The sequence below is a fragment of the Cydia splendana genome, chromosome 21, assembly GCF_910591565.1.
Source record: "Cydia splendana chromosome 21, ilCydSple1.2, whole genome shotgun sequence".
NCBI classification, from domain to species: domain Eukaryota; kingdom Metazoa; phylum Arthropoda; class Insecta; order Lepidoptera; family Tortricidae; genus Cydia; species Cydia splendana.
In genome coordinates, this window is record NC_085980.1 from 4,117,877 (window position 1) to 4,145,619 (window position 27,743).

Consider the following 27,743-nt stretch of genomic DNA (forward strand, 5'->3'; position numbering starts at 1 on the left):
GAGAATAATAATAAATTTTCAGTCTTAAGTTAATTTTGGTGCAATTTTTTTTTCCTAGAATTATTATTTTTCCTTGCCTCAATTTGCTTTCAGGTGATCATTCATATTTTTTTTTTCACATTTGCTTAAGTATTATCAGTACATGAATGACACAATTACTTCATCCTTCTTGAATACCTATAGCCCACATGACGGCGGCGCGTGTACTCCATATATGGAATGGCACGCGAAGTCTGTCATTTCATCTCAAATTTCATAGTCTTTCTGCACTGTTTTAGATATCTTAAATTCAATGTAATTGTATTATAAATTATACTTAATAAAACTTAACTTTTTTTTTCAATAACAAATGCAAAAATATACCGCAATACCTTCTTTTAACTATATATCAAATTATACTAGATTAGTGATGTTTTAAATTAAGGATTATGGTGACTTTTAAGACTTTTTTTTGTGTAATTTAATTTGTACCGGAGTTGACATATAATACGGGCATGATGGATTTAAGAATAAAGTGAAATTAAATGATGACAATATTGATAAATGAGAATAAAAACATGATAAAAAAAAAGATTTAAAAAACAAATGTAGGATCGTGATCGTTGATGAAAAGTTTATTTGTTGGCATAGGAATGTTTAGAATTGCTTTAAAGTTGGATTTTATGGATTGTGTTTTATAAATGTTTAAAAATTGTAAGTATAATAGGTATGTAAAGAAAAGAATGGAATAGTTTTGAGTTAAAATAATAATAATAGGTATGTAGTTTGGTTTTTGAACGATAATAGTTGAGATGGAATTGCATAATTGGATCGCGTTTTAAGTAGTGCTTGGGAAGGCTGATATGTATAAGTATTTCGAAGAACGATTAGCCTGATCAACTAAGAGTTGTTGAAATTCTTATATGTTGAAGTTTTCAAGGTGTTGTGTTATGTGGTTGGTTTTGAATGTGTAATGTTTGTGTATGAGAGGGAAATATGAAACAAAATACTTAAATATAAATTGAACATGCCTATCGCATCTTCGGTGGCCCGAGAGGCGGCCTTGAGCGATACGGTATAGCAAGGGTACGCCAGGATACAAGGCAGGCACGGAATCCTTGGCGTCTGACCATGATTCGGTCGAGTATCAATCGTGGAGACTCCTTGGACACGCGGAATGATATTGTGTATGGATGTGTTAAAAGAACTGCCTGTATGAATAAATAAATAGTATGTGTGCGCGTTTAAAAATAAATTGTATCCTGAGCTAATAAATAAATATATTATATAGTAAGGTCGGCCGACCACGTATGTAAAAGCGTTGCGTACCCTTGATCTTTGATTTCAGTGAAGCATAAAAGATGCCACTATAAATGAATAAATAAAATTAAAAACAAAGAAAATATAGTTAAACGAATGACGTCATAATGAAATAACTTGCAAGGAACTGATAATGTAAAAAATAATAATAAGGAATGATATTATAAGGTACCAATGACGAGTAACGAAATTGTTACCTATGTATTGTATGTAAGTAACACTTGGAATGACGAAGAAACGTATTGTATTGACGAATACACTACGAAATTAGAAATTAGTTGTAATACCTATTCTTTTAACTTTTGAATTTATTTCAATATATCTAGTGTAGTTTTTAGTGTTTATTGTATTTTTTTTTTATCTTTTTTGTGTAATTAGTTTTAAAAAATCATGTAGTTATCATTTTGTTAGTTAGGAAATATAACTTGTGCTTTTCGATTATATTTGTACATATTTTTAGATTTTAATAATGTTCGAATGTGTTTTTTTGTGTTTTTTTTATAAATCTTTGTTTTTTTATTTTTTTTCCTATGACTAGCATATAACTGTGTAGTGTACCTACTTTATATTTTCGTTTCGTCATCAAAGCGTGCTACAATTGTGTTTATTAACTTTGATTATTAGTTTGTCAATTATTTTATAATTATGTTATTATTCTGCTTTGTTTTATGACTAAGGTATCTTTTTTTTTGTTATTTTTTTTTTCTTTGTACAACCAATCTAAAAATTTAAATAAAAAAAGGTTAGGTAGGTACTTACCTACAATAAATATTGATTTCTCTTAGATTTTATATCTTGTTTTTTGCATATTTTTTGTCATAAATTGTAAAACAGTGTAACTCTAACTATTCACTCTTTTCATATTATTACTAGATATATATAAAAAAAAATATTATTTTGTAATCTTATAATATTTTATTTTACTTTTGGAAGGGAGGTGTAGTGTGCACCATATATGACACGCACACTCTCTCACATGTACCCTATATATACCCTAGCATAAGTATCATATATCAGAATAAACCTATACTCCTGAGATAGTGTTTGTCTTTACGTCCTACCTCACAGATCAATCATCGGTGGTGTCAATATTATCAGCGCCTTCTCAACGAGGAATTTCCGAACAAGCCCTTAAGTGCTATACCAACAACTGCTGGACCCCTCGACAGAATAAGTGTGCAGGAGGTTTTGAATGCCCTTATGAAAGTTAAAAACCACAAAGCAGTAGGGCCAGATAATATACCGGCGGACGTGTGGAAATACCTTAGACCTGTGGCAGGAGAATGGCTTGCTAAACTTTTCAATTTAATCCTTATTTCGAAGAAGATCCCAGATTCATGGCGCCATAGCATTCTAGTCCCCTTCTATAAAAACAAAGGAGACGTCAGTGACTGCAGCAACTACAGAGGCATCAAACTTACTTCTCACACACTCAAAATTTGGGAACGCGTTCTCAACAACCGTATAGGCCAGCTTGTTTCCATATCTGATAACCAATTTGGATTTGCGCCAGGGAAAGCTACAACAGATGCGATCCAGACCATAAGAGTCCTAATGGAAAAACACCGGCGTAATAGGGAAGACTTACACCTTGTGTTCATAGACCTCGAAAAAGCCTTTGACAGGGTACCACGCAAATTAGTGTGGCAGGCTATGAGGTCACAGCTAACACCCGAACACTATATATCCCTAATACAGGACATGTATGATCGCATCAGCACGCAAGTTAAAAGCATAGCCGGAGTCAGCGCACCGTTCGAAGTAAAGGTAGGAGTGCATCAGGGATCAGCACTTAGCCCGTTCCTGTTTAACCTGTCTATGGATTATCTCACTAAAGATATCCAGTCCTCTCTCCCGTGGACAATGCTCTACGCAGACGACATTGTGCTCATCGACAAATGCGCGAACAAATTAAATGCCACCCTCCAGCAATGGAGACAAGCGCTCGAGGACAACGGTCTGCGCATCAGTCGATCCAAGACCGAATATCTAAAATGCAGCTTCAGTGACCAGTCAATCCCAAGCGCAGACATCGTCATTGAAGGACAGCCAGTGCCTAAGGTTGATCAGTTTAAGTACCTCGGATCCATGCTGACGACAGATGCCAACATAGACGCAGACGTCACCCACAGAGTAAACGCAGGATGGTTGAGAATTGAGATGGAGGACCCTAACCGGGGTACTCTGTGACAGCCGCATGCCAATATGGCTAAAAGGGCGCGTCTACAAAACAGCAGTACGACCGGCATTAATGTATGGCTCCGAGTGCTGGGCGACCAAGAAGAAACATGAACAGAAAATGCACACCAATGAGATGAAAATGCTGAGGTGGGCAGCGGGAGTGACGAGACTGGACAGAGTCCGAAATGTATATGTACGAGGCTCTTTTAAGGTCGCTCCCATTGCAGAAAAGATGGCTGAAAGCCGTATGAGATGGTTCGGACATGTGATGAGGCGTGACGAAGAGTATGCAGTCAAAAAAGCCTTGGCCATCCCAGAGAAAACGAACGGCAAAGGGAGGCCGCTTACCACGTGGTGGACAACCGTTACCAAAGACATGGAGCGGGCGCAGATCAACACATCGACAACCCAGGACAGAAAAACCTGGCGCCTTCGTACGAGGAGGGCCGACCCCAAATAACGGGACATGGCAAAGAAGAAGAAGAAGAGGGCATTATATTTTAGTCATTAAATTATGAGCAGGCTCGATCAAGGGGTTATTGCGCTAGAAGAGCTTAAAAGGCTAAAAAGCTATTTCTGAGGGTTCTTGCTATTCTGGTCATCTTTTTGCAAGAAAGGTATCAAGTGAAAGTGCTCGGCTTGCACTTTTATAATATCGTTTTTAAATTTACCATTTTGAAATAATTAGTAAGATAAAAATAAACATAATATAGGTATTTGACATTTGACAGGAAATATTTCGGCTTACCACGGATACAGTATCAGTTAAGGGCTCCACAGACTTTGTAATATATCCACGCGATTTTTGATCCATTGCCGCCTTCGAGCAACACCGGCTTCCGACACATCGGAAGGGAGGGGCCCAAGCGATATCTCACCGTACAAATCTTTCTGCCATTTTTCGCGGGGGGAAAGGTGCACACAGTCGCACTTCTCACACACTTACATACAAAATCCCATCAAAATCCAATCTGTAATGACGACACAAATACATAGAAAATGACACACGTCAAAGACAAATCTTGCAAACCTCGATCTCTTTTTGTGTACGGACGAGTCAGGACGAGTGACAAGTGTCACAACACGCACACTAACACATTTTCGTTGAAGTATGTTATTGTATTCTGAGAGATGAGAAGTCGGATTTGTCGCTCGACCGATCCGCAATTTGTACTGAGCGAGCAAAATCGATAAATCCAACAATTACATGAGACTAAAATATAATAATTGTGTTTGAATGTAATTAAACGTATGATATGTAAAAAAAATATTACATGTGAAATGTAACACTTTCTTTTTGTAAATTTGATGTCCCCGACCTCTTTTTATAACAAAAAACCGAGCAAACAGGCATTTTTGTGCAGCAGTGTTCACGCGCGCGTCTGGACTCGGTCTAGTGAAAAATCCAAGTGCAACTAGTTTTATTACCCGCGCTAGATTAGATTGACGCACTAATCTTGTACCTCGGCAGAGGGGAAATAGTGCGAATGCCGCCTCCCTTCCGTGTTGCTCGAAGATTGCCGCCTATAGTGGCACATAAAATAGTAGAAATAAAATAAAATGGAACTCTAAAATTCCATGCTATAGTCGGTCAAACAGGTTTGTCAGTAGAATGAGGCGCGATATTCAAATTTTCTATGGGACGATAACCCTTCGCGCCTACATTTTTTTAAATTTGCCGCTTTTTTCTACTGACGAAAATGGCTTGACAGACTAAAAATTGTTGCCATGTGTAAGCATTTTACTTCAAAAATGTGACAAATACGTAGAAAGTGGCGCCCTCGTTTATTAACCGACTTCCAAATCTCAAAAGGAGGAGGTTATCAATGCGATTGTGTTTTTTTTAATGTTTGTTACTCCATATCTCCGTCATTACTGGACCGCCCAGTTCTTCTGATGATGGGATCCATTAAGAATCGAGGGAACTCCTCAAATCTTAAAGGCATACATATAGTGATTTATGTGTTTTATCAACAAATCAAGCATATACATTCAAAAAAGTGACATTTGATGAAGTGGAACTGCTGATGATGATCAGAACGGAACTCTTCAACAACGCATAGTTCACGTTTGGCGATTTGTCCTCTTCGTTATGTTTGTTAAGCAAGTTAAGTTTTTAAGCGACATTTTTGTCAAGCTCGAGTTCTGATGATGGGATCCATGAGGAATCGAGAGAACTCCTCAAATCTTAAAGGCATGCGTATAGAGATTTATGTATTTTCATCAGAAAATCAAGCATTTTCATTAAAAACTGTCGCATTTGATGAAGTGGAACTGCTGATGATGACCAGAACGGAACTCTTCAACGACACATAGTTCACGTTTGGTGATTTGTCCTCTTCGTTATGTTTGTTAAGCAAGTTAAGTTTTTAAGCCACATTTTTGTCAAGCTCGAGTTCTGATGATGGGATCCATGAGGAATCGAGATAACTCCTCAAATCTTAAAGGCATGCGTATAGAGATTTATGTATTTTCATCAGAAAATCAAGCATTTTCATAAAAAACTGTCGCATTTGATGAAGTGGAACTGCTGATGATGACCAGAACGGAACTCTTCAACGACGCATAGTTCACGATTGGTGATTTGTCCTCTTCATTATGTTTGTTAAGCAAGTTAAGTTTTTAAGCCACATTTTTGTCAAGCTCGAGTTCTGATGATGGGATTCATGAGGAATCGAGAGAACTCCTCAAATCTTAAAGGCATGCGTATAGAGATTTATGTAGTTTCATCAGAAAATCAAGCATTTTCATAAAAAAGCTGTCGCATTTGATGAAGTGGAACTGCTGATTATGATCAGAACAGAACTTTTCAATGACGCATAGTACACGTTTGGCGATTTCGAATTTCGATTTTGACGGAGCTGGCCCTCGAGCCAGACCTGGATCCGAGCTCTTATCTGGACCTGAACCCGGACCTGGACTTGGACTTGGACCTGGACCAAGACCTAGACCTGGACCTCGACCTAGACCTGGTCCTGGACCCGGAACTGGACCCGGACCCGGACTCTGACCTTGACCCGGAAAATCACTGATACCTAAACTAAATAAACCACTATCCTATACTAGACATGTGCGCCGCGCCGCCGCGCCGCCGCCGCCGACGATTTTTCCACGCCGCCGCCGCCGATAAATTTGACCGGCGTATAATCGGCGTGGGAAATTTTGATACCTATCGTGTCTTATTCCATGTTGCGTAGTGAGTAGATAGTGTCAGAGGTATAATTTAAAGATCCTTATGCTTTTTCGCTTATTATTTGCCAGTGAACCAAATTAGCATAATTTTTGTCGTTGCGGTGTTAGCTGTGATCTGTGATAACGATTTAGCGTTAATTTAAACAAGATCTTGTTTCTAGATCACAGGTTATTATTTGATATTTTATCGCACAGCTTTTTTGTAGAACGCATTTTGTTTTACATCAATAGTCTCTTGATTGTCAATTTAATCAGTGAACTAAAGTCAAGAAAATAGCGGGTTCATTGTGGAGTCCATCTTATCATCTTCTCTAATGACTTATTTAGAACAGAATGCTTTACTCACCGACAATCAGTACGCCTACAGACAAAAACGCTCCACTACTACGGCAGCACACAAAATCGTCGACTGCATTTTGACTGGTCTAGACGACAGGTTGTACAAGATGGCAGCCATACTGTGCGATTTGTCTAAGGCTTTTGACATCATTAACCATAATTTGCTATTAAATAAATTAAGTCTGTATGGCATAAATGGTCCTGCACACACATTGTTTGCATCATTCTTGTCTGACCGTCAGCAAGTGGTGAAAATGTCACTCAATGGCAAAAAACATGTTTCAGACACTGGTTATGTCAATTTGGGCATCCCTCAAGGGTCGGCAGCCGGTAATACGCTATTTTTATTATTTGTGAATGACCTACCCTCTGCCATCACAAATGGGCTATCTGTGTTATTTGCAGACGACACAACTGTTGTCGTGAGGGCAAAAACACACGCGCAGTCAGCTGACGAAATACATGAGGCTTGTGACCAGCTACAAAAATGGTATTCATCAAATGGCCTACTCTTAAATATAACGAAATCCAATGTGATGATGTTCTCAGGTCGCAGTACCACAGTGCCTCCATGTATACTTAACAGTCCAATGCCATTATGACACAACTGTTGTCGTGAGGGCAAAAACACACGCGCAGTTAGCTGACGAAATACATGAGGCTTGTGACCAGCTACAAAAATGGTATTCATCAAATGACCTACTCTTAAATATAACGAAATCCAATGTGATGATGTTCTCAGGTCGCAGTACCACAGTGCCTCCATGTATACTTAACAGTCCAATGCCATTATGTAATGAAACAAAATTTCTAGGTTTCATACTTGACTCGAATCTTAACTGGAAGTGCCATGTCGATCAGCTTTGTAACAGGTTGAGCAGTTCTATATTTGCTTTAAAAAACTACAACCTCTGATATCAAGGAAATCACTTAAAGCCGTGTATTTTTCGCACTTTCACTCGTTGATGTCATACGGCACACTGATTTGGGGAAATTCCACAGATGCCACAAGAGTATTAATCCTCCAAAAGCGTGCGATCCGTTTACTGACTGGAGTTAAGCCAATGCACCACTGTAAGAAACTTTTTAAAAATAATGGCATAATGACGCATTATTCACTATACATGTTTCAAGTTCTGATGTTCGTGAAAAAAAACTTGTCTATGTTCAAACGTGTCGAAGTCATGGGCAAACAAATCAGATCGACGGGAAGACTGCGAACAGTGCCGCGTCGCATGGCACTTTCATGTAAGAATCTGCGAGTAATGGGCCCAACTTATTACGAACGTCTACCCGCCAAATTGAGAACTGAAATATCTGACGAAGCATTTGAACGTCAACTGAGGAACTTTTTATTGAATAACCCGTTATATTCAGTGGACGAATACATGGAATTAAAATTTAAATTACTGTTTGACATTATACTTAGCTTATGTAAAATTCATTTTATTTGACATTCGTTCTGAACTTATTACCTATGATTACCGCTCTTCTATGCTATTATGAAATAAATAAACTAAACTAAACTAAACATATCCTAGGATATACATGCTATTTTCTTCTTAGAATCTCCAGCAAGCTGTCACCACAGTTATAATTGCGTATTTTATGATTTCTCGTGTGATGCTGGTGACACGCATAAGGGTCATCATATGATAGATATGATTTGATTTATTTATCACATAAAATACAATTTCATTTAAAATTACACACGATCTCTTCTTAGTCATTTTATGGTGATTATCAGCTTCTTTTACTTAACAAAATATATTTCAATCAAAATTATAAAAGTCAGGTTAAAGCTTCGTAATAAGCTATACCTAAACAATTATACCTACTTATAGGAACTTAAATCACCAAGTATCATCACTAAGCTAGCAGTAAAGAAAACAAAGTAGACCTTAATATTCCATAAAACGGGACACTTCAAAGACATTCTGTTGAGGGAATCAACTTGGCAGAGACGTTTACTTTCGAAAACGATGGCATCTTTATTCTAACATACTACATTTCCGTTAAAATTCAGTTCAGAGTGTTCAGACAAATGTAAAGTATGTAATTCATCATTATTTCGTAACAAATCCTAGGTGAGGCGACAGTGGCTGGGAAAAGTCAATATAGATTTATGACTGATTTTTTTTGTATTTTATTTGTATTCCGCTTACAAGGTAAGTAAAAATACTGCCTAAAATTTAGCGTTTTAAAGTATCCTTTTTATTTTTAATATTTAAACATACCTTTGGTAACCGTTAGGTTGGTATTGGTAATAAATGGTTGCCAAGTGACATGATAGGATATAATTTTCGGCAATAATTTAGAAAACACACATAATATGTTTTGGATAGCCTACTAGCCTAGTAAATACTCAGAAGGCTTTAATGTAGAGTTTCTACAGCCACGTTCTCATGCAGAATCAAAAATTATGCCACGCCGATTTCACGCCGATCACGCCGCCGCCGCCGGTTAAAAAATCATCGGACGCCGCCGCCGATGATTTTGCCATCGGCGCACATCTCTATCCTATACCTACATTTTGTGATTACCTATCACAAAATGTAGGTATAAAGTATAATGATGCCAAACTTACTAGCCCCTCCCGCTAAAACCCCCGTACACCGCACCGCACGCGCTGTTAAGTGGGCTAGGTTAGGTTTGAACTGCGATCCTCACAGAACCGAAAAAAGTGGGTTAGGTTAGGTTAGAACTGCGAGCCTTACAGAAACGAAATGCTACTAGAAAAGTGGTTTTGGTTAGGTTCGAACTGCAATCCTCACAGAACCGAACAGCTATCAGAGAAGTAGGTTCGTTAGGCTAAAACTGCGACTCTTACAGAAACGAAATGCTACCTACTGGAATAGTGGGTGGTTTTACCTCCTTTTCTACATAGGGCTCCATCTATGTACAATAATCTTTCACCGGCCCCCATAGAAGTCGGTTTTTTTTCTTAAAAAATATATTCTACTATTTTATGTCGCACTATACGAGTAAGTAGGTGCAACAAAGTCAATCGCTCTATATTAGGTATTTTTGGCAAACTGCGAGTTCTCAGTTCGGGGCGAAGTAAGGTTTACTCGGGTAATTCCGAATGTCGAAAACTGTCGGATAATTCCGAAAAGAGACTTTTATTATGATGGAATTAAGGGTGATTTTCATCTGAATTTCGGAATTATCCCACATTCGGTAATACCCGAATACACCTTACTAGTGTTTTTTAATTATTATATCACAGACCATCACTCCAGCATCTCCTGTATCTCAATCAAGCTCTTCCCCTTCGTCTCGGGAACATAGAACACCGTAAACAGACACGCGCACAAACACGACGCCGCGAACATCCAGAAGATAAAGTGCATGCCAACGACCATCATGTATCCGAAGACGGAGGAGACGACGAAGCCGATGAGCCACGCGGTCGTGGATGTCACGGCTGCACCTGTGCTGCGGACGTTGGAGCGGAACATCTCGCCGGTTAGCGTTCCGGGGATTATGCCGAAACCTGGAGAGGGTTAATTTTATAAGAAACCATTTATTGCTTCAGAAAAAATAAGATGCGGTTACAAAATATTTATATAGAAACAACAATTTAAAGGCTTATAATTAAGAAGCGTGGGTATTAGATAGGTATTATTATAGGGTATGTTTAAAGAATAGTTAATTGAGTATTGATCTATGATATTGACTATATTCGGCGAGATAGCATACTATTTTACTTAAATATACGTTTACATTGCTAAATATTGGAATATTAGACGTTTATTAGATATAATAAATGTACATTCCATTGCTCTATTCTCTTTAATTAATTTTTGAACCAGGATAACTTACCAAAGTCATAAAACATGAAGAATAGAATTAAAGTAAAAAGCGGTAGCCAGCCGACTGTCTCATCGACTGCATATCCACGTTCAGCAAAATAGAAGTATGTACCTAACACCGTCTGAAAACGAAAATTAAATACATATAATGATCTAACAAGAAAGCCCAAATAGGTACAAAATAGTCGGAACCAAATTTAATATTGATAAAAATATAAACTTTTGATACGTTTTGAATTGTTGTAAAAGCAATAAGCAATGTTTAGTTGCTATTAGTTACATTCAACAAAAACAAACTTTTTTGTAGGCTCATAAATTATAAATATGAATCAAGTTAAAGGATAAGTAAATATCGTCAGGCAATTAATAATGACAAGGCTGAAGAAATAAATTGAATATTGTTACCATGACAAGAGTATAAAAATAATTAAATATTATAGGGACATTCTTACACAAATTGACTAAGTCCCACGGTAAGCTCAAGAAGGCTTGAGTTGTGGGTACCTAGCTGCCTAGACAACAATATATGTAATATAAAAATACTTAAATACATAGAAAACATCCATGACTCAGGAACAAATATCTGTGCTCATCGCACAAATAAATGCCCTTAACGGGATTTGAACCCAGGACCATCGGCTTCACAGGCAGGGTCACTGTCACTATCCACTAGGCCAGACCGAAAGGGTATATTAAAGTTAATTTAATTAATGAACTTACTAAGCTCATACCGCAGACAGCCGTTGATAAAAGCAACAACGTTTTTCTTCCCGACCATTCCACAAACAACGGTGTAAAACAACTAGAACCAAGCTGCGTTACTCCAATAATAATCGTCGCTATATGCGGAGTAACTGATGATCCAGCTAAATCAAATATGGAAGTAGCAAAGAACAACATAGCTACTATACCACTCATCTGTTGGAATATGTTCAACGTTAATAACATAAATAGAGCTCTTCTGTTCGATCTTATTGAGAACAATTCTTTCCATTCAGCGACATTTTTCTGGTCTGTCCTTTCGATTTTTGACGCTAAAAATTCTTCAATTTCGTCGTGTCTTCCAAGGTCTATGAGTATTCTTTTAGCTTCATCTTCTCTATCTACAAAATTTATAAAAAGCATTTTTATATCTCGTTAATTATATACACCTGCAGAATACGTTTTTATTTCAGACTGATAGTATTTTGAAAAACATGTACCTACTTATAATTGTTATTTGTAATTCCGATAAGTTTTTTTTACAACAAAATGGTTTTTAGCCTATGTTTCGCCTCTTGGGTTATTTTTTTTTTTCAATTTCGTTGGTTGTTTTTTAGTATTTTTATTAAGGTGCATTGGGGTAACTTCGGAAGCGGAATAATTTTGAAAATGGCAAAGATCTATAAAACTAGAGGCATTTAATACTTTAAGCAATAATTACACTACTGAATTGCTTACCAAGGCATCTTGCTTGCTCTTTCTACGGTAGAAAGTGCTTCTAGTTTAGAAGATATTCGCCATTTTATATTTATTTTTTCAAATTACTTTGCTTTCGAACAACCCAATGCACCTTAGGGTGGTATTCCATCTGTCCAATATCTTGGTCCACGTCATTGCGTCTCACTCTCTCATTAAGCAAAATGTGAGACAAAATAAACATTGGACAAAGAAATTGGCCACCCTTATACTGCCTGACCTTTTATCACAGGGAACATCGGAGACTCCGGAATTAGTAACACGGAGCCGACAAACATTAATGTGAGCCCTAAGCCAAGCCATCCAGTGCCTCTGTAAGTAACGTATGGGCCCACGGAGAATATTATTAGAGTACCCAGAGTACCGGCGATTCCAGTGGCTGTTAGAAGAATTCCCCGAATGTTTTTTGATCTAAAAACATCAAAATAATAAATATAAAAATAAAAATTAATTTAGCATTTATACGTCCCACTGCTGGGCTCAGGCCTCCTCTGTAGCTCGAGAGGGTTTTGGGCTATAGTCCTCACGCTGACACCACGCTGTAATAGCATGAGTCTGTTATTTTAGTTATCTACTTCTTAGTAAGGTCAAGGTCAACTTAATTTTTGGGCAGATTCGTGGTATAACAATTACTTTTCATTGAAAAAATATGTGTTAAAGTTGCAAAAATATTTGCTATATGGTTAAGGAATGAGTCACGGGAAATGATACCCTGAAAATAAATGAAAATCAAAATGTCTCTAAATAACTTACGCTATTTCTCCAATATAGACAATATTGCCAACGGCGATGATGCCAATACCGAAACCCTTGATGATTCTGACGGCAAAGATCATGGTCAGGTTACCAGTGAAGATGACGAGGATAAAAGAGAACGCTGTGATAACGCCACCGATCAACAGACATGGCTTCCGACCGATTATGTTGGAAAAGTAACCAGTGATGTACGGACCTGCAAAAGTTGAAAACAAAAACCATTACGATAATCTACTTAGAATTAAACTTGTGAATTACCTACTTGTAAATCAAAGAAAAAAATAATTAAGTTAATCCAGCAAAACTAAATATTATACCTACGACAAAAAATGACACTAGACTATATAATTATATCACTAAGAAACAAAAGTGGATAGAATATTGTGCCCTGTGATACACCTAAGTATATTTGATCCAAAAATATAGCTGATTTGTAGTTGATCGTTTTAAAAAAAACCTGACTAATTGAAAAGAACCTCCATGGAACCTTGGAACCTCCACATAATTTATATTTAGTTAAATTGACAGCAATATTTACTTTGTTATGAATATAAAATAGGACATAATGTGCCAACCATCTCACAAGCTTTGCAAAAAAATTGAAATTAAATAATTATGGTTGTCTGTAAAGTCGGTTTACGGACGATAATTTTGCGTAATAACGTCATAAGAAAACATTACCATTACATTACGTAAAGTTAATTACCATGGAGATTTGTCCACAACGTTACCATGGAGATCTGCAAAAGCTGCTGCTCACAGCTGTCCACAACGTGACACTTTTTCGTGCATGCTACCGGTGTTTATACTTCATCGATTTATAAGACGTTATCACGTCAAAAACAAATGTAAAAGCATTTTAACTCTTAATCTTCGATATCACGGTTAAAAACTGACCAATAATACATCCAATGTACAGCAGCGAGCCAATCCAAGAGCTTAATGCCGGTGTGATCTCAGTGGAGATGGGAGATTGTTCAGGGTCCTGGAGCTTCGGTAAAACCGGGGCGGTCCAGCCCATGCCAAAGCCAACTAGCATCTGCCCGATATAGACTGGAATTAAAGGAAATAACATTAAAAACAAAATATACTTGGCCAAGCAGATCTTGTCAGTAGAAAAAGGCGGCAAATTTGAAAAATGTAGGCGCGAAGGGATATCGTTCCATAGACAATTTGAATTTTGCGCCTTTTTTTACTGACAAGATTTGCTTGACCAGCTATATATTTATTTCAACAAATTAATATTCCAAGAGAGGCAGTATAGTGATCCCCACACTAGGCTCAGCCTGTACAGCTTGGCAAAAAGAGTAGAATTTAAAAAGTGGCAACACTGTAGTGTAGTCCCGTTTTCTTATATAAATTGGTTTGAAAGGGACGACATTACAGTGTTGCCATTTTTTAATTTCTACTCTTTTTTGCCAAGCTGTACCGTGGGGATCTTAGTGAAGTACAAAGTACCGACATGTTGCGGCTATTATTTTAAGAGAATATATTACCCTAATAGCATTTTCTTGTAGGGATTTGGTTGGGCCTTTGTTTACGTATTAGTTGGGCAACCGTTATATTTGGCCGTACGATTTGCTGGAGGGCCCTCGACAAAGGCCTTCCCGAAGATTCCCAACAGAGGGCCTTAAGAGTAATTTTTTCGTTGGGCCTATTTAAATAAATCATACAATTATTCAACGGTGGTGGTTTTGGTTGGGCCGTGGTTGGGCCTATACACATTTGTTTGATGGTTGGTTAATTGTTACATTTGGCCGTACGATTTGCTGGAGGGCCCTCGACAAAGGCCCTCCTGAAGATTCCCAACAGAGGGCCATTAGAGTAATTTTTTCGTTGGGCCTATTTAAATAAATCATACAATTATTCAACGGTTGTGGTTTTGGTTGGGCCGTGGTTGGGCCTATACACATTTGTTTGATGGTTGGTTAATTGTTACATTTGGCCGTATGGCTTGCTGTAGGGCCAACTGCAAAAAAATAAAAAAGGGCAATTTTTTCGTTGTGCTTCTGTTTGCAAATTCAACAATTACCCAACGGCAAGTCAGGTAGGTCGGTAGGTAGTCGTGCACCAGGTTGGAGGCCCAACACAGCTTGTCCCACAAAGGGCCAACATTGTAACTTTAACGTTGGGTCTTGTGTAGGATTCTTACAATACTACCATAGGTAAATCGTTGTGTAATTTATAGTGGGCCTACAGTCTAATTATGTAATGGGCATTAGTTTACGAGTCCTACAGTTACCCTACGTTAGGTAAGTGGTTGTGTAATACGACGTTGGGCCTTTGCTGATAAATATTACAATTACACTACGGTAGGCATTGGTTGTATACCCACATGAAGGTCCTAGGCACCAGTTGTTGTTAATCTTCTCTGTATCGTTCCAATTTTAGTATATGTACTGCCGAAGCAAGTACACTTACTATACACTCTAATTTGTATATATACTAACCGCACTTCAAAACTTCGTAAGCGAGATTTATGTTTTTTGAGATTTAAATTGAGAAAATGTTGGTAAAATACAATTTTTTAAATGAATGTATAAATTTTATAGTTATAGCTATTAGATTTATAAGTTACTTTAAAAAAATATTATGATTATATCCGGAATAATCGAGAAAATAACTATAACTTCGATGTTTGGAGACAGTAACGCCATCTAGTGACGCCACAAGCAAAGTTCCACAGCCAATGTTGGTAAATGCGACATTTGTCGTCATTGGGCCATCGGATGATATCGTTGATTAGCCAACGTTACCAAAGTAAACAAAGGAGGCCCATTGTTGGGCATCAGTGCCACAGCCAATGTTGGTAAATGCGATATTTGTCATCAGTGGACCATCGGATGATATCGTTGATTAGCCAACGTTACCAAAATACACAAAGGCCCATTGTTGGGCATCAATGCTACAGCCAATGTTGGTAAATGCGACATTTGTCGTCATTGGGCCATCGGATGATATCGTTGATTAGCCAACGTTACGAAAATAAACAAATGCCCATTGTTGGGCCTCAGTGCCACAGCCAATGTTGGTAAATGCGATATTTGTCATCAGTGGACCATCGGATGATATCGTTGATTAGCCAACGTTACCAAAATACACAAAGGCCCATTGTTGGGCATCACTGCCACTGCCAATGTTGGTAAATGCGAGATATGTCATCATTGGGCCAACTAATATTATTGTGTTTAGCCAACGTTACCAAAATACACAAAGGCCCGTTGATGGGCATCAGTGCCACAGCCAATGTTGGTAAATGCGATATTTGTCATCAGTGGACCATCGGATGATATCGTTGATTAGCCAACGTTACCAAAATACACAAAGGCCCATTGTTGGGCATCACTGCCACTGCCAATGTTGGTAAATGCGATATATGTCATCATTGGGCCAACTAATATTATTGCGTTTAGCCAACGTTACCAAAATACACAAAGGCCCGTTGATGGGCATCAGTGCCACAGCCAATGTTGGTAAATGCGATATTTGTCATCATTGGGCCATCGGATGATATCGTTGATTAGCCAACGTTACCAAAATACACAGAGGCCCATTGTCGGGCATCCGTGCCACAGCCAATGTTGGTAAATGCGGTATTTGTCTCCATTGGGCCAACGAATGTTATCGTTGTTTAGCGAACGGTAGCAAAATACACTAAGGCCCATTGTTGGGCATCCGTGCCACAGCCAATGTTGGTAAATGCGGTATTTGTCACCATTGGGCCAACGAATGTTATCGTTGTTTAGCGAACCGTACCAAAATACACAAAGGCCCGTTGTTGGGCATCAGTGCCACAGCCAATGTTGGTAAATGCGATATTTGTCATCATTGGCCATCGGATGATATCGTTGATTAGCCAACGTTACCAAAATACACAAAGGCCCATTGTTGGGCATCACTGCCACTGCCAATGTTGGTAAATGCGATATATGCCATCATTGGGCCAACTAATATTATCGTTGTTTAGCCAACGTTACCAAAATACACAAAGGCCCGTTGTTGGGCATCAGTGTCACAGCCAATGTTGGTAAATGCGATATTTGTCATCATTGGGCCAACTAATATTATCGTTGTTTAGCCAACGTTACCAAAATACACAAAGGCCCGTTGTTGGGCATCAGTGCCACAGCCAATGTTGGTAAATGCGATATTTGTCATCATTGGGCCATCGGATGATATCGTTGATTAGCCAACGTTACCAAAATACACAAAGGCCCATTGTTGGGCATCACTGCCACTGCCAATGTTGGTAAATGCGATATATGCCATCATTGGGCCAACGAATATTATCGTTGTTTAGCCAACGGTACCAAAATACACAAAGGCCCATTGTTGGGCATCTATGCCAACAGCGAATGTTGGTAAATGCGATGGTGGGCCAACACAAATTTTAATGTTGGCTACGGAACGAACCTCATCCCAACGTTTTCCCTACCGTTGGCACCGTGGGCCCCAACGAAAATGCTACTAGGGTAATAACTAGTGGCTCTGTGAGCTGTAGACCTCGCGAGCAGAGCTTTAAATTACATGGTGCTAAGAGCTTTAAATATAGTAAATTATAAAAAAAACAATACGAAATTAAAGTGTAAAAAATAAAAAAGGTTATATCCCAGCATACAAATACTGGGGATCGAACCCAGACTCTCTGTGCAAACAAAAAAAGTTAGTTAAAATTAAATATCTCAATACCTCCGAAACCAGCGAAATAAATTTTCTGAATTTTTGGCCATTTAATCTATAAACATATCTCAAAAACAAAAAAACTCTTATGATATCGATACGACTATTTGTTTAGGCGCGAGGTATCACGACTCCGCCATTTTTAAAAATTTCCATGAACTGGATTGACATAAAAATTTTATTTAATCATAGAATCTGGTCACAAAATTTCACGAGAATCGGTTGAGAATTGTGACCTGTAGAGGAGAACATCCGGACGGCAGCCGGACGGACATACGAAAGCAAAATGCCCGAGTCAAAACGTAGACCTTCGCTACGCTTCGGTCAATTATTATTAAAGCTACTATAATAAAAATAAGAATTTTTGTTATATATGACTGAACAACTATCCAATGACATGGATAAATCTTTGCATTGACCACCGATCTAGCCTTACTGCCTATGAAGCCGATGGTCCTGGGCTCGACTCCCGGTAAGGGTATTTATTTGTGTTGAAGAGCACAGATATATTTTCTCTTGAGTGATGGATGTTTTCTGTGTGTTTACCTACTTATTTGTATATTATATATATATCGCTGTCTGTTTTCTATGTGTTTATCAACTTATTTGTATATTATATATATCGCTGTCTAAGTACATGCTGAGTGCTGAGTACTCACAACACAAGTATTCTTGAGCTTACTGTGGGGTTTACAAAACAAAATAAAAGAGCTGTTTGTATTGCTTATCTCTAATACTAAAATCTTCTATTTGGCTCTCTATCGCTCGAATGTGCAAGAGTGACAGAGAGGCAGATAGCGACATTTAGATTTTCGCGGTACGCCCACTGTTTTACAATGTTTATAGTACTTACTATGGGTTATACGTATAAATTATACTTACTTATACCTGCTATCACTAGTTGTTTCCTTAAATACAACTGCATTTTTAATACAATAAAAAAACACTGAAACACTTACAATTTAATCAAAATAAACAAAAGAGCCATTGCAGACATATTATGATTCGACTGACTCATTTGAAATGGTCGTTATCATTATCACCAAAATACAGAATTATCTTTTAATGATACATGATTTTAGATGATTGGATTGTGATAAGAGACACATTATGTAGATTTATGTGTTCCGTAGAACGATATATGGTCCTGATTATGATCAAAGAATACAAATACTTACTAGTCATGATATCAGTCATATGATATAATATCCCTAAAGTAACTTTTTAACTGCATCATATCTTGCATCCATGAACACAGATGGTAGAGGTGGTAGTAGAGGTGGTAGTCTGTTAAGCTAACTTTACACCAATTTCAATTGAACAAAGTGTAGGGATGTCGTTATAAGTTTCATATTTTCATAGAAATTTGACGAACGAAACGAAACGAATACTGTGTTGTGACAAGATATTTCATTATGACATTGTACCTACTCCAAGCTACAATACCTAGCGGCTTTTAAATTTTTTAGTTAATAATTAGACACAAAATTCACCCGTTTTTTAAGATTAAGACGAAAAATGAAGATTTTCAGGCACTTTGCTAAATTGTATCCTGTTGTATGTCAAATGAAAAATTACGCAACAGGACAATGTTTCCCGTTAGTATCTTCATAACTTCATAAAGTATAATTATTTTGTATTAGATGACTTGGAGTAGAGCTAACAGGTGTTATTTGTCAGGGTATTTATTGGTGGCTTAGTGATCTGATGCTCCGATTGCAGCTTGACATCTTTTGCCACATCTGCCACAGGTGAACCTTGAATCAGCAGAGCAGCGTTGCAGTTGCAGAGAAGCCTTTTCTGCCTTAGGTTGTCGGGCCAGGTTTTGGTACTTAAAATTAGGGCCCGGGCCCCATGGGCAGGCAGAAATCCGGCCCTGGTCGTACCTCACTGCGTCGGATATATGTGGTTTTCCATCAGAAGGGTCCTTATGCTTCATGTGCAATAAGGACCTTTCTATCAGAATTTCTGTTGGAATATCAGATAAAAAGGACCTTATTGCACTTGAAACATAAAGACCCTCCTGTGATGGAAAGCCACATATCACAGCGCGTTTCTGGCCCCAGCTATTTTGTTTATCCACTTTATCCAGGAAGATTCCATATCATGCTTGCATTTAATCTTTGACACACATAAACGCATTTCGTGTTGCAGAATGTCAAAACCTAACCATCTAATATGCTTCAAGCAGTGGACGGCTGAGATGGTGATGAACATTATAAACAGTGCGATTAACCTGAAGTACTGCTGTATAGAAACTCACTGCAAGCGAATGGTAAGCAGAGGCGCAGCGTGCACTAATGTACCTAACCGTATAGGCAAATATGCATCTGCGAGGCCCTTTTCTTTCAATGTACCTACACCTATATTTGCCAAGGTAATAAAAAGAGTTGGCTCTTCGCCTACGCCTTTCTTCTTCTTCTTCTTCTAATTAGCTGGCTTTGCAGTTATAGTTAGTGTGGGTCTGTGGGTTCAATCTTGAAAGCTAAATTTGACCCACTTCCTGATTTCCGATTGAGCTGAAATTTTGCATACATAATTACATATGTAAATCGGATGACAATGCAATATTATGATGACATGGAGCTGATCTGTGATGGAGACAGGAGGTGGCCAGGGGAACTCTGTAATAAAACAATGCAAAGTATTTGTGTTTAAGGTTGTTAGCATTGTCTCGACGACTATTAGTTGCCCGTGGAAATAAAAGAACAGTCAGCGATAAAAGCTAGTACCTACCAGAAATAAAATGTGCCAAAAATTTATTATTTTCCAGAACGTTCTCCAAGACTGTAAGATCATGGTGCTGCAGGAGGTAAATGAGCCTGTGCTGAACATGGCAGTGTCGAAGGCCGCGACTTTACTGGGCGCGTACGATTGTAGCATTATTGATCACGTTATTTGGAACCAGGACTACAATGGCAGGTAGATCATCATCATCATGAGGTCTTTAACATCCTGACAAATGATTTAAGAGCCCATCAACGTGTTCACTAGCGCCACTGCTAAATAATTGTGATTATTTAAATTTAACGATAGATATTTGAAAAAGGCGCTATATTGTATTTAAGTACCTTTTGAATACATCAAAACTAGTTTTTATGTTGCTGGATTAGTTGATCTATGAACTCAAAACAAAAACGGCCGTTGTAACTTTGGACGCATAGATTGACGAATTCAGCAACGTAAAAACTATTATAATGTATTCAAAAGGCACTTAAATACAAAATACAGTACATAGCGGCCCCCTTTTTAGGGTTCCGTACCCAATGGAAAAAACGGGACCCTATTACTAAGACTCCGCTGTCCGTCCGTCCGTCCGTCTGTCACCAGGCTGTATCTCACGAACTGTGACAGCAAGACAGTTGAAATTTTCACAGATGATGTATTTCTGTTGCCGCTATAACAACAAATACTAAAAAGTACGGAACCCTCGGTGGGCGAGTCCGACTCGCACTTGTCCGGTTTTTTTTAAATATCTATCGTTAAATTTAAATCATCACAATTATTTAGGAGTGGCGCTAGTGAGCACGTTGATGGGCTATTAAGCAGCGTCTGTATGCGAGGGACAACGTCTCCCGTGGCTGTGTAAGCCAATGCGGGACCGGCATTTGCGACCGCATTTGTGGCAGCTGAAGCATCCCGAGCCGTCGGCAGCAACTTCTGGTGGATTGTGCCTCTTTTCGCGTTTTCGGGCAAGGTCTTGGAACCAGGTAGATATTAGAAGGTATAATATATAAAAGCGTTATGAAATCTAGGTACACTAAGGGTTACTAGATTATGTACCTAAAAATTTTATATTGATTTTATGCCTATTTTATTATTGTAACATTTACCTAATTTAATTTGATATGAATTCTAACACTGCCATTAATATTTTTAGCTATTAAGATCGTTGACATTTAATATATTTTTACTTTATTTTTGATTTAAAAAATCTGATTAAGTTATTTACATCTCGTGCGCTTTTGAATCCCTTCCTACGCTCAAGATTCTAAATTAGATTCGGGCTTTGGTATAACACTGTAATGCTTATATATGCTGAAATAAATGAAATGAAATTTATAGCTTCGTATTTTTTGTACATATTTGTTTTTCTGGTTTTCTTGTTCTGGACATTCGACAGTACCTAGGTTGGTCCTAGCTAACTATAAGCTTACATTGATATTTTCTTTTTTTGTGACATTGTTTTATTTATTTATTTTATATTCTTTTATTTTTCTTTTTCTGTTTTTATTCATGTTAAGTTGACGATCTTTTAGTGAAAGCCTTTGTTTTATCCTTTTGTGTAAAATACTTTGTCTTTTTCTTTAAGAATTTCTTAATAAGAAATAAATATATCTAATCTAATCTAATGTGAATCTAATCTACCCTTGCATCGAATTCAGGACTTAAACTTATCCGTATCACGAAATGATAGAACCAGACATTGGATTTTAGGGGGCAAAATTAAATGGCAGATAGAGAGTAGGTACGCAGGTACTCTCTACTTACGATAAACTAAATTATCGATGCTATTCACATTTAGGTACCTACTCTAGTGATTTTACTAGGATTTTCTTAGACTCTGCTGCTTTAAAGTAACTTTTTGAGATTATCGGGATCTCTACATACTACTTACGTAAGTATTAGGTATATGAAAAGGTCCTAATAGTTCCAGATTGGTCGCATTTTTCTCAAGGTCCAGTTCTGATGACTAAAGTAGGACAAACATTCAAATTTCATAGGTTTTTCTGCAGCCAGCTAGCACGTAAAATATATTTCAGAAAATCGCCAACCAAGTGCAATTTAAACTGTTTAGACGAAAACGGTTTCACTCACTTGAATTTTTAGTCGCTATTGGCGACATGTTTCGGGCCCTTCGGGAGTCCTTCCTCAGGCTCGAGGATATGTCTCACGAAAGTTTAATATCGATCAAGTGCAATTTATTAAATTGGGTGTATTCCGTATGATGTAAAACCTATTGTTTTAGTATTTTCTCATACATGGCGGACGCGATATTTGTGGCGACATCCACCCACCACTGCATCCAGCGCTTTGCAAACCAAGCTACTGTGCCGGTGATGTGCATGAGGTCCAGGACTCACGCCAGCATCCAAGCGCTCTCCACGATCATGGCTATTATTGTAAGTTTTCCATTTTGTTTTAGCTTTATTTACCTGTAATACAGAATAAATAATAGTACTAGAAGGAAGGTTCACTCTCTAACACAAAACGCTTCTATTACGACCAATATGACCGCAAGGTGGCGCAAGCGCGAACAGGCGTCCGTTCCGCGGCGGTGCGCGGCAACTATTAGGTACACAATGTATGGAAACCTGGATTTTTTTGTGATTTCAGATTTGCTGCTATAGTAAAAGTAGGCAATCTTATGTCCCCTAAAAGTGTCATCCAGAATATTAGAGATGTGTGATAATGATAAATAACCGTGTAAATACATAGGATAAACATAGCGGCTGCGAAATTGTTCGCTGCAACGTTTAGCCATAGCTTCATTAATGTTCACAATTCAGGCGTTATGTTAATTACCATCGTTTAACACCAATATTGACTTATATCTGCGCTTTTAAAGGCTCCTCTTCACGTTGGGCCAACGCCAACGCCAACGAGGGACGCAGCCATGCGGTAGAATGAGATAGCAATATCACTTGCTCCCTCTAACGCATAAATGCGTCCCTCGTTGGCGTTGGCGTTGGCCCAACGTGAAGAGGAGCCTTAAGATTGTTAACACGATTAACGAATGTTTGTTAAATAAGAGTTAATTTAATACTTATAATGGACTACTACATAGATACTACTACTCTGTACTAAATAAGTCTGGTTAAATGTTTTACTGTTATGTATTACCACAGAATAAATAATAGTACTAGGTACAGAAGACTCTCTAACAAAACGAGTCTGTTACGATCAGCACAGATATGGCCGCTAGGTGGCGTCAGCGCCACGCGCGGCTTATGGCTTTCCCCAAAATTGGGGCGGAACGGATATACTTTTAGCTACCTGTAGCAAAGCGACGAAATCGCGGAGTGAGCCACGCCTGGTATTACGAACAACTGACTGTCTAGCATGAGTTGCGTTCTCGCGTGCGAGTCCGTACTTGAAGTCGCGCAAGATGTATGGAGTCGCGCGCGAGAACGTAACTCATGCTAGCAGGTCTGAATAGTGGCGTAGCGTGAACTAATCTAGCCGTGGGTGAAATCACATCTGCGAGGCCCTTTTCTTTCACTGTGCCCGAAAGGGCCTCGCGCGAAGCCCCCCTTTGGGACGCGAGACGCGAGGCCGTGGACGACGGCCCACTTCGCCCACGCCTAGCTACGCCACTGCGCTGCGGTCTGATTTCAGGAAGAATTTGGCGAGATGAGATGTCTAAACCTTGGGTTCATAGGACCTCCGCACCCAGTCTTAAACTCGTATCTGCTGCTCTGTCCCATGCTTGGAGCCAATATCAAGTTTTGCTGCTGTTGTCCTGTAAGTTATATTTTATAGGTACAGTCGGCATCAGATATATCGGAGCGGTTAAGGCGCTCAGAAATATCTGAACACGCATCTATTGTCAGGGCGTTAGAGTGCGTGTTCAGATATTGTGAACACATTGGCCGCTCCGATATATCGGATGGCGACTGTACTTCTTGTTATAAGGATGTGTAAGTACCTAAAGTGTCATTCTATGGAACTTGCTAACTATGTACCTAAACAAAAGTCACTAGTAAATTCATCATTCAGAGACAATTTCAATATGGCGGTTTGTTTACATAGTTAGCAAGTTCCATAGAATGACACTTTATAAACCCTTTGTTTTTTACGGTTATATCCTAAAAGGGAGGTAGGTAGGAGGGAGGTAGCTCACGGCGGCTTTTTGCAGCGATTCGATATGACCGCACGACAGAAACGATGCAGTTATTGCGAATTAGCGATACAAACGCGGAACTGTCGCGTAACGCGTTGTTTTAATTCAGCATCGCTTCTGCATCGATGCAATCGCGCGACTGCATTCATTGCTGCCTTGTTATGGCTTAGGACCTTAGGTAAATAAGCTACTTTCCTACTAGTCAAATCAGCTTCTTTTTTTAGAACTGTCAAAACTATTTGCTAATATGGAATTTATATGAAAACGAGTAAGTATAGTGACGTCACGGTCAACTCACCTACTATTTATATTTCTATCCCATTTATTAAATAGAAATTGTGTTTAAAAATAACTGCTATACTTATGTTTTTCTAATAATTAACTGATGCTTTATTTCGTGCACGGTGTGAAAAATTAGTACATTGTGTATTAAGGGCGGGAAATAAGAAATTACGAACGAGTGTCAATTTTAAGCCCGACGCGAAGCGAGGGCTTAAAATGTTCACGAGTTCGGAATTTCTTTACCGCCCGTGGCACACACAATGTTTTTCATCACACTTGTAAGGAAAAAAAGGAGAATTAATAAAAACAAACTTCTGTATAAAACACTTTTCCGCCCTAGGGCGGAAAAAATCTTTTCCGCCCGCAAGCCCTACGTGTAAATAAGTGTTTTTCATCACACTTGCTCGGAAAAGATTTTTTCCGCCCTAGGGCGAAAAATTCAATTTCCCGCCCGCAAGCCCTACGTGTAAATACATCTTTTCCGAGCAAGTGTGATGAAATAGTACATTGTGTATTAAGGGCGGGAAATAAGAAATTACGAACGAGTGTCAATTTTAAGCCCGACGCGAAGCGAGGGCTTAAAATGTTCACGAGTTCGGAATTTCTTTACCGCCCGTGGCACACACAATGTTTTTCATCACACTTGTAAGGAAAAAAAGGAGAATTAATAAAAACAAACTTCTGTATAAAACACTTTTCCGCCCTAGGGCGGAAAAAATCTTTTCCGCCCGCAAGCCCTACGTGTAAATAAGTGTTTTTCATCACACTTGCTCGGAAAAGATTTTTTCCGCCCTAGGGCGAAAAGTTCAATTTCCCGCCCGCAAGCCCTACGTGTAAATACATCTTTTCCGAGCAAGTGTGATGAAAAAATATTTTAAGTTGAGGAAACATCCCTATTGCAACTGTATCGCGGCTGTATTGATGCTAAATCGCAGCTGTATCGCGACTGTTGCTATAATATGCTTATGTGAGTTACCCTAATTGCCGCAGCGAAGGTGTTAACTATTTTATAAAAGCTTCGTTTTTTTTTTACAATTACAGAAGTGTGGAGTAACCCCACTGCTTTACAAAGCGAGTAAAGAACTCAAAGACACGAACCACACTGAAGTAACGACGTGTAAAGAGAAAAACGAAGTGTTGCAGAAGACTGATGTTGTTATCGCCGGCCCTACTACTGAGAAAAAGGAGAAGATTCAATATTTCACCTTTAGTTTAAAAGTAAGTTCTTGTTTATTCATTATTTTAAGTCTAACATTAAGGAAAAATACAAAGACACCTAAAAGTATAGTGACAAGTATTGCCGCAACTTGTGTCGCTTAACTTCAAACTCGGGTAATTCCATTCGACCCTCTCAGCAAATATCTAACCTATTACCTTTTTTGTAATACCAAAATCGCATAAGTAATCTGACAGATCACAGATGGATTTACCCGAGTTTGAAGTTAAGGGACTCACTTGACAGTTGAAGTAGAATGCGCGCCATACATTTTGTAGTAACTAGAATGTTAAAGGGGTATATTCCTATTTTGTGCCTGCCCCATGTGTCCGGAACTCCGGTAGCTGTTTAAGAGGTGAAACACTCTTACGGTAGATGTCGCTAGGGTGCCTCCCTAACGGCCTGGCCACGACATTGGTCATAAGCCCCCTCCAGACTATGCGCGTGAATCGCGGGCGAAGCCGCGAACGCAAGTGTGGAGTCGATTTTCGCAGACAGCGACCAGCGTCGCGCCTAGCCGCCACCGGTCGCTCGAGTAAATTCGCGCGCTCGCCACTGGCAGCAGCGCGTCGTGGCCTCTCTCTTCTTTTCGCCTTATTTTGTAACATTCGCTTTTCGCTCGCCGCCGCCGCTGCCGCTGGTCGCGCGATGTCGTGGCCAGGCAGTAAGGCCCCAATGGTAGAAGTATTCGTTGTCCCAAGTGTAGTTTCGGTAGCTCAGATGGTAGTCCATGGAGATCCAGTGTCGCGAGTTCAAGTCTCGCCCGGAATGGTGATATTTCCACTTTATTTTAAGCTTAATAGCATCGTTTGCAGACGTTTCTACTGCTTATACAAAATTCAATTAATTTAGGATGTCAAATGGAAGTTACAAGGCTAAGGCCCACTTGCATCATCCCACTATCCCGGGGTTAAGCGGTTAAACCGTTTACCTAGTGTCAAATAGTACTGGTAACCATGGTAACTCCAGGTTTAACCGGTTAACCCCGGGCTAGTGGAATGGTGCAAGTGGCGCTATTAATACACCTATTTAAATATAGTACTTACTGCCGTGGCGCAGTGACCGGAAGTGGATCTTGGCCTCTGGCACTAAGGAACGCCAAATTTAAATTAGTGCTTAACCTTTTGGACGCCAATGACCGATATATGCGCACCGTAGGTCCAACGCCAAAGACGGATTAATCGGTCACAGACCACAGAGCAACATAGACCTACGTGCATATGCACAAAGTTCAATTTCAGTTTTGACACTTCGGTGAGGTGGCGTCCGAGTGACAGCTTTTGTGTTTGACACGGCGTCGAAAAGGTTAAACCAAAATAAAAGGTAATAAAATGGTTCCAGGATATTCAAAGTGGTTGTAACCCGCACTGGATTTTCTTCCACACTTGCCCGAGAGGAGCTGAAGTGACGGATGACCTCTTCTACCACGGAAACACACGGACATTCAAATGTTTTGAGAACATGCAGTTTATAGCGGCCGCTCTCATGGCGAATGGTGTCAAAGGGCATTTATTTTAGACTGCTTTGATATGATGGAAATGTAACAGTCTGTGATATTATTTAATTAATCAGAAAAAAGTAAGTGAACTGTGTTTAAAGTTGTGATCAAAATAATATGTTTTTTAAATAAATTTTCTAATTATGTATTTCCAACCAGGTGCTCTTTCGAATTTATTTCATT

The 27,743-nt window shown here is 38.8% G+C and overlaps 2 protein-coding genes across 2 annotated transcripts; one reads left to right on the forward strand and one right to left on the reverse strand.

The window, feature by feature from the left end:
* Positions 1 to 10,227: 10,227 nt before the first annotated feature.
* LOC134801135 (facilitated trehalose transporter Tret1-like) lies at positions 10,228 to 18,655 on the reverse strand. Its single transcript, XM_063773674.1, has 7 exons — positions 18,603 to 18,655; positions 13,938 to 14,093; positions 13,038 to 13,236; positions 12,505 to 12,695; positions 11,547 to 11,929; positions 10,837 to 10,948; positions 10,228 to 10,507 (listed from the first exon to the last, which is right to left on the reverse strand). Exons 1-7 carry the CDS (start codon positions 18,643 to 18,645, stop codon positions 10,245 to 10,247), a joined length of 1,347 nt encoding a protein of 448 aa, XP_063629744.1. The 5' UTR covers positions 18,646 to 18,655; the 3' UTR covers positions 10,228 to 10,244.
* Positions 18,656 to 19,160: 505 nt separating this feature from the next.
* Positions 19,161 to 27,637, forward strand: LOC134801152 (ornithine transcarbamylase, mitochondrial-like). Its single transcript, XM_063773693.1, has 7 exons — positions 19,161 to 19,318; positions 19,875 to 19,995; positions 20,494 to 20,642; positions 22,690 to 22,843; positions 24,060 to 24,185; positions 25,888 to 26,064; positions 27,404 to 27,637. Exons 1-7 carry the CDS (start codon positions 19,239 to 19,241, stop codon positions 27,578 to 27,580), a joined length of 984 nt encoding a protein of 327 aa, XP_063629763.1. The 5' UTR covers positions 19,161 to 19,238; the 3' UTR covers positions 27,581 to 27,637.
* Positions 27,638 to 27,743: the final 106 nt, after the last annotated feature.

Bases quoted from the DNA above. Each gene is read 5' to 3' on its own strand.
- LOC134801152 (XM_063773693.1), top strand. From the start codon at position 19,239: ATGAAGATTTTCAGGCACTTTGCTAAATTGTATCCTGTTGTATGTCAA. The intron at 24,186-25,887 runs GTAAGTTATATT...TTACAATTACAG, and splicing joins AGTTTTGCTGCTGTTGTCCT to AAGTGTGGAGTAACCCCACT. The intron at 26,065-27,403 runs GTAAGTTCTTGT...AAATGGTTCCAG, and splicing joins ATTTCACCTTTAGTTTAAAA to GATATTCAAAGTGGTTGTAA.
- LOC134801135 (XM_063773674.1), bottom strand. From the start codon at position 18,645: ATGCAGTTGTATTTAAGGAAACAACTAGTGATAGCAGGTATAA. The intron at 13,237-13,937 runs GTCAGTTTTTAA...CAACTTTTGCAG, and splicing joins GTACATTGGATGTATTATTG to GTCCGTACATCACTGGTTAC. The intron at 12,696-13,037 runs GTAAGTTATTTA...TGATGTTTTTAG, and splicing joins GTCTATATTGGAGAAATAGC to ATCAAAAAACATTCGGGGAA.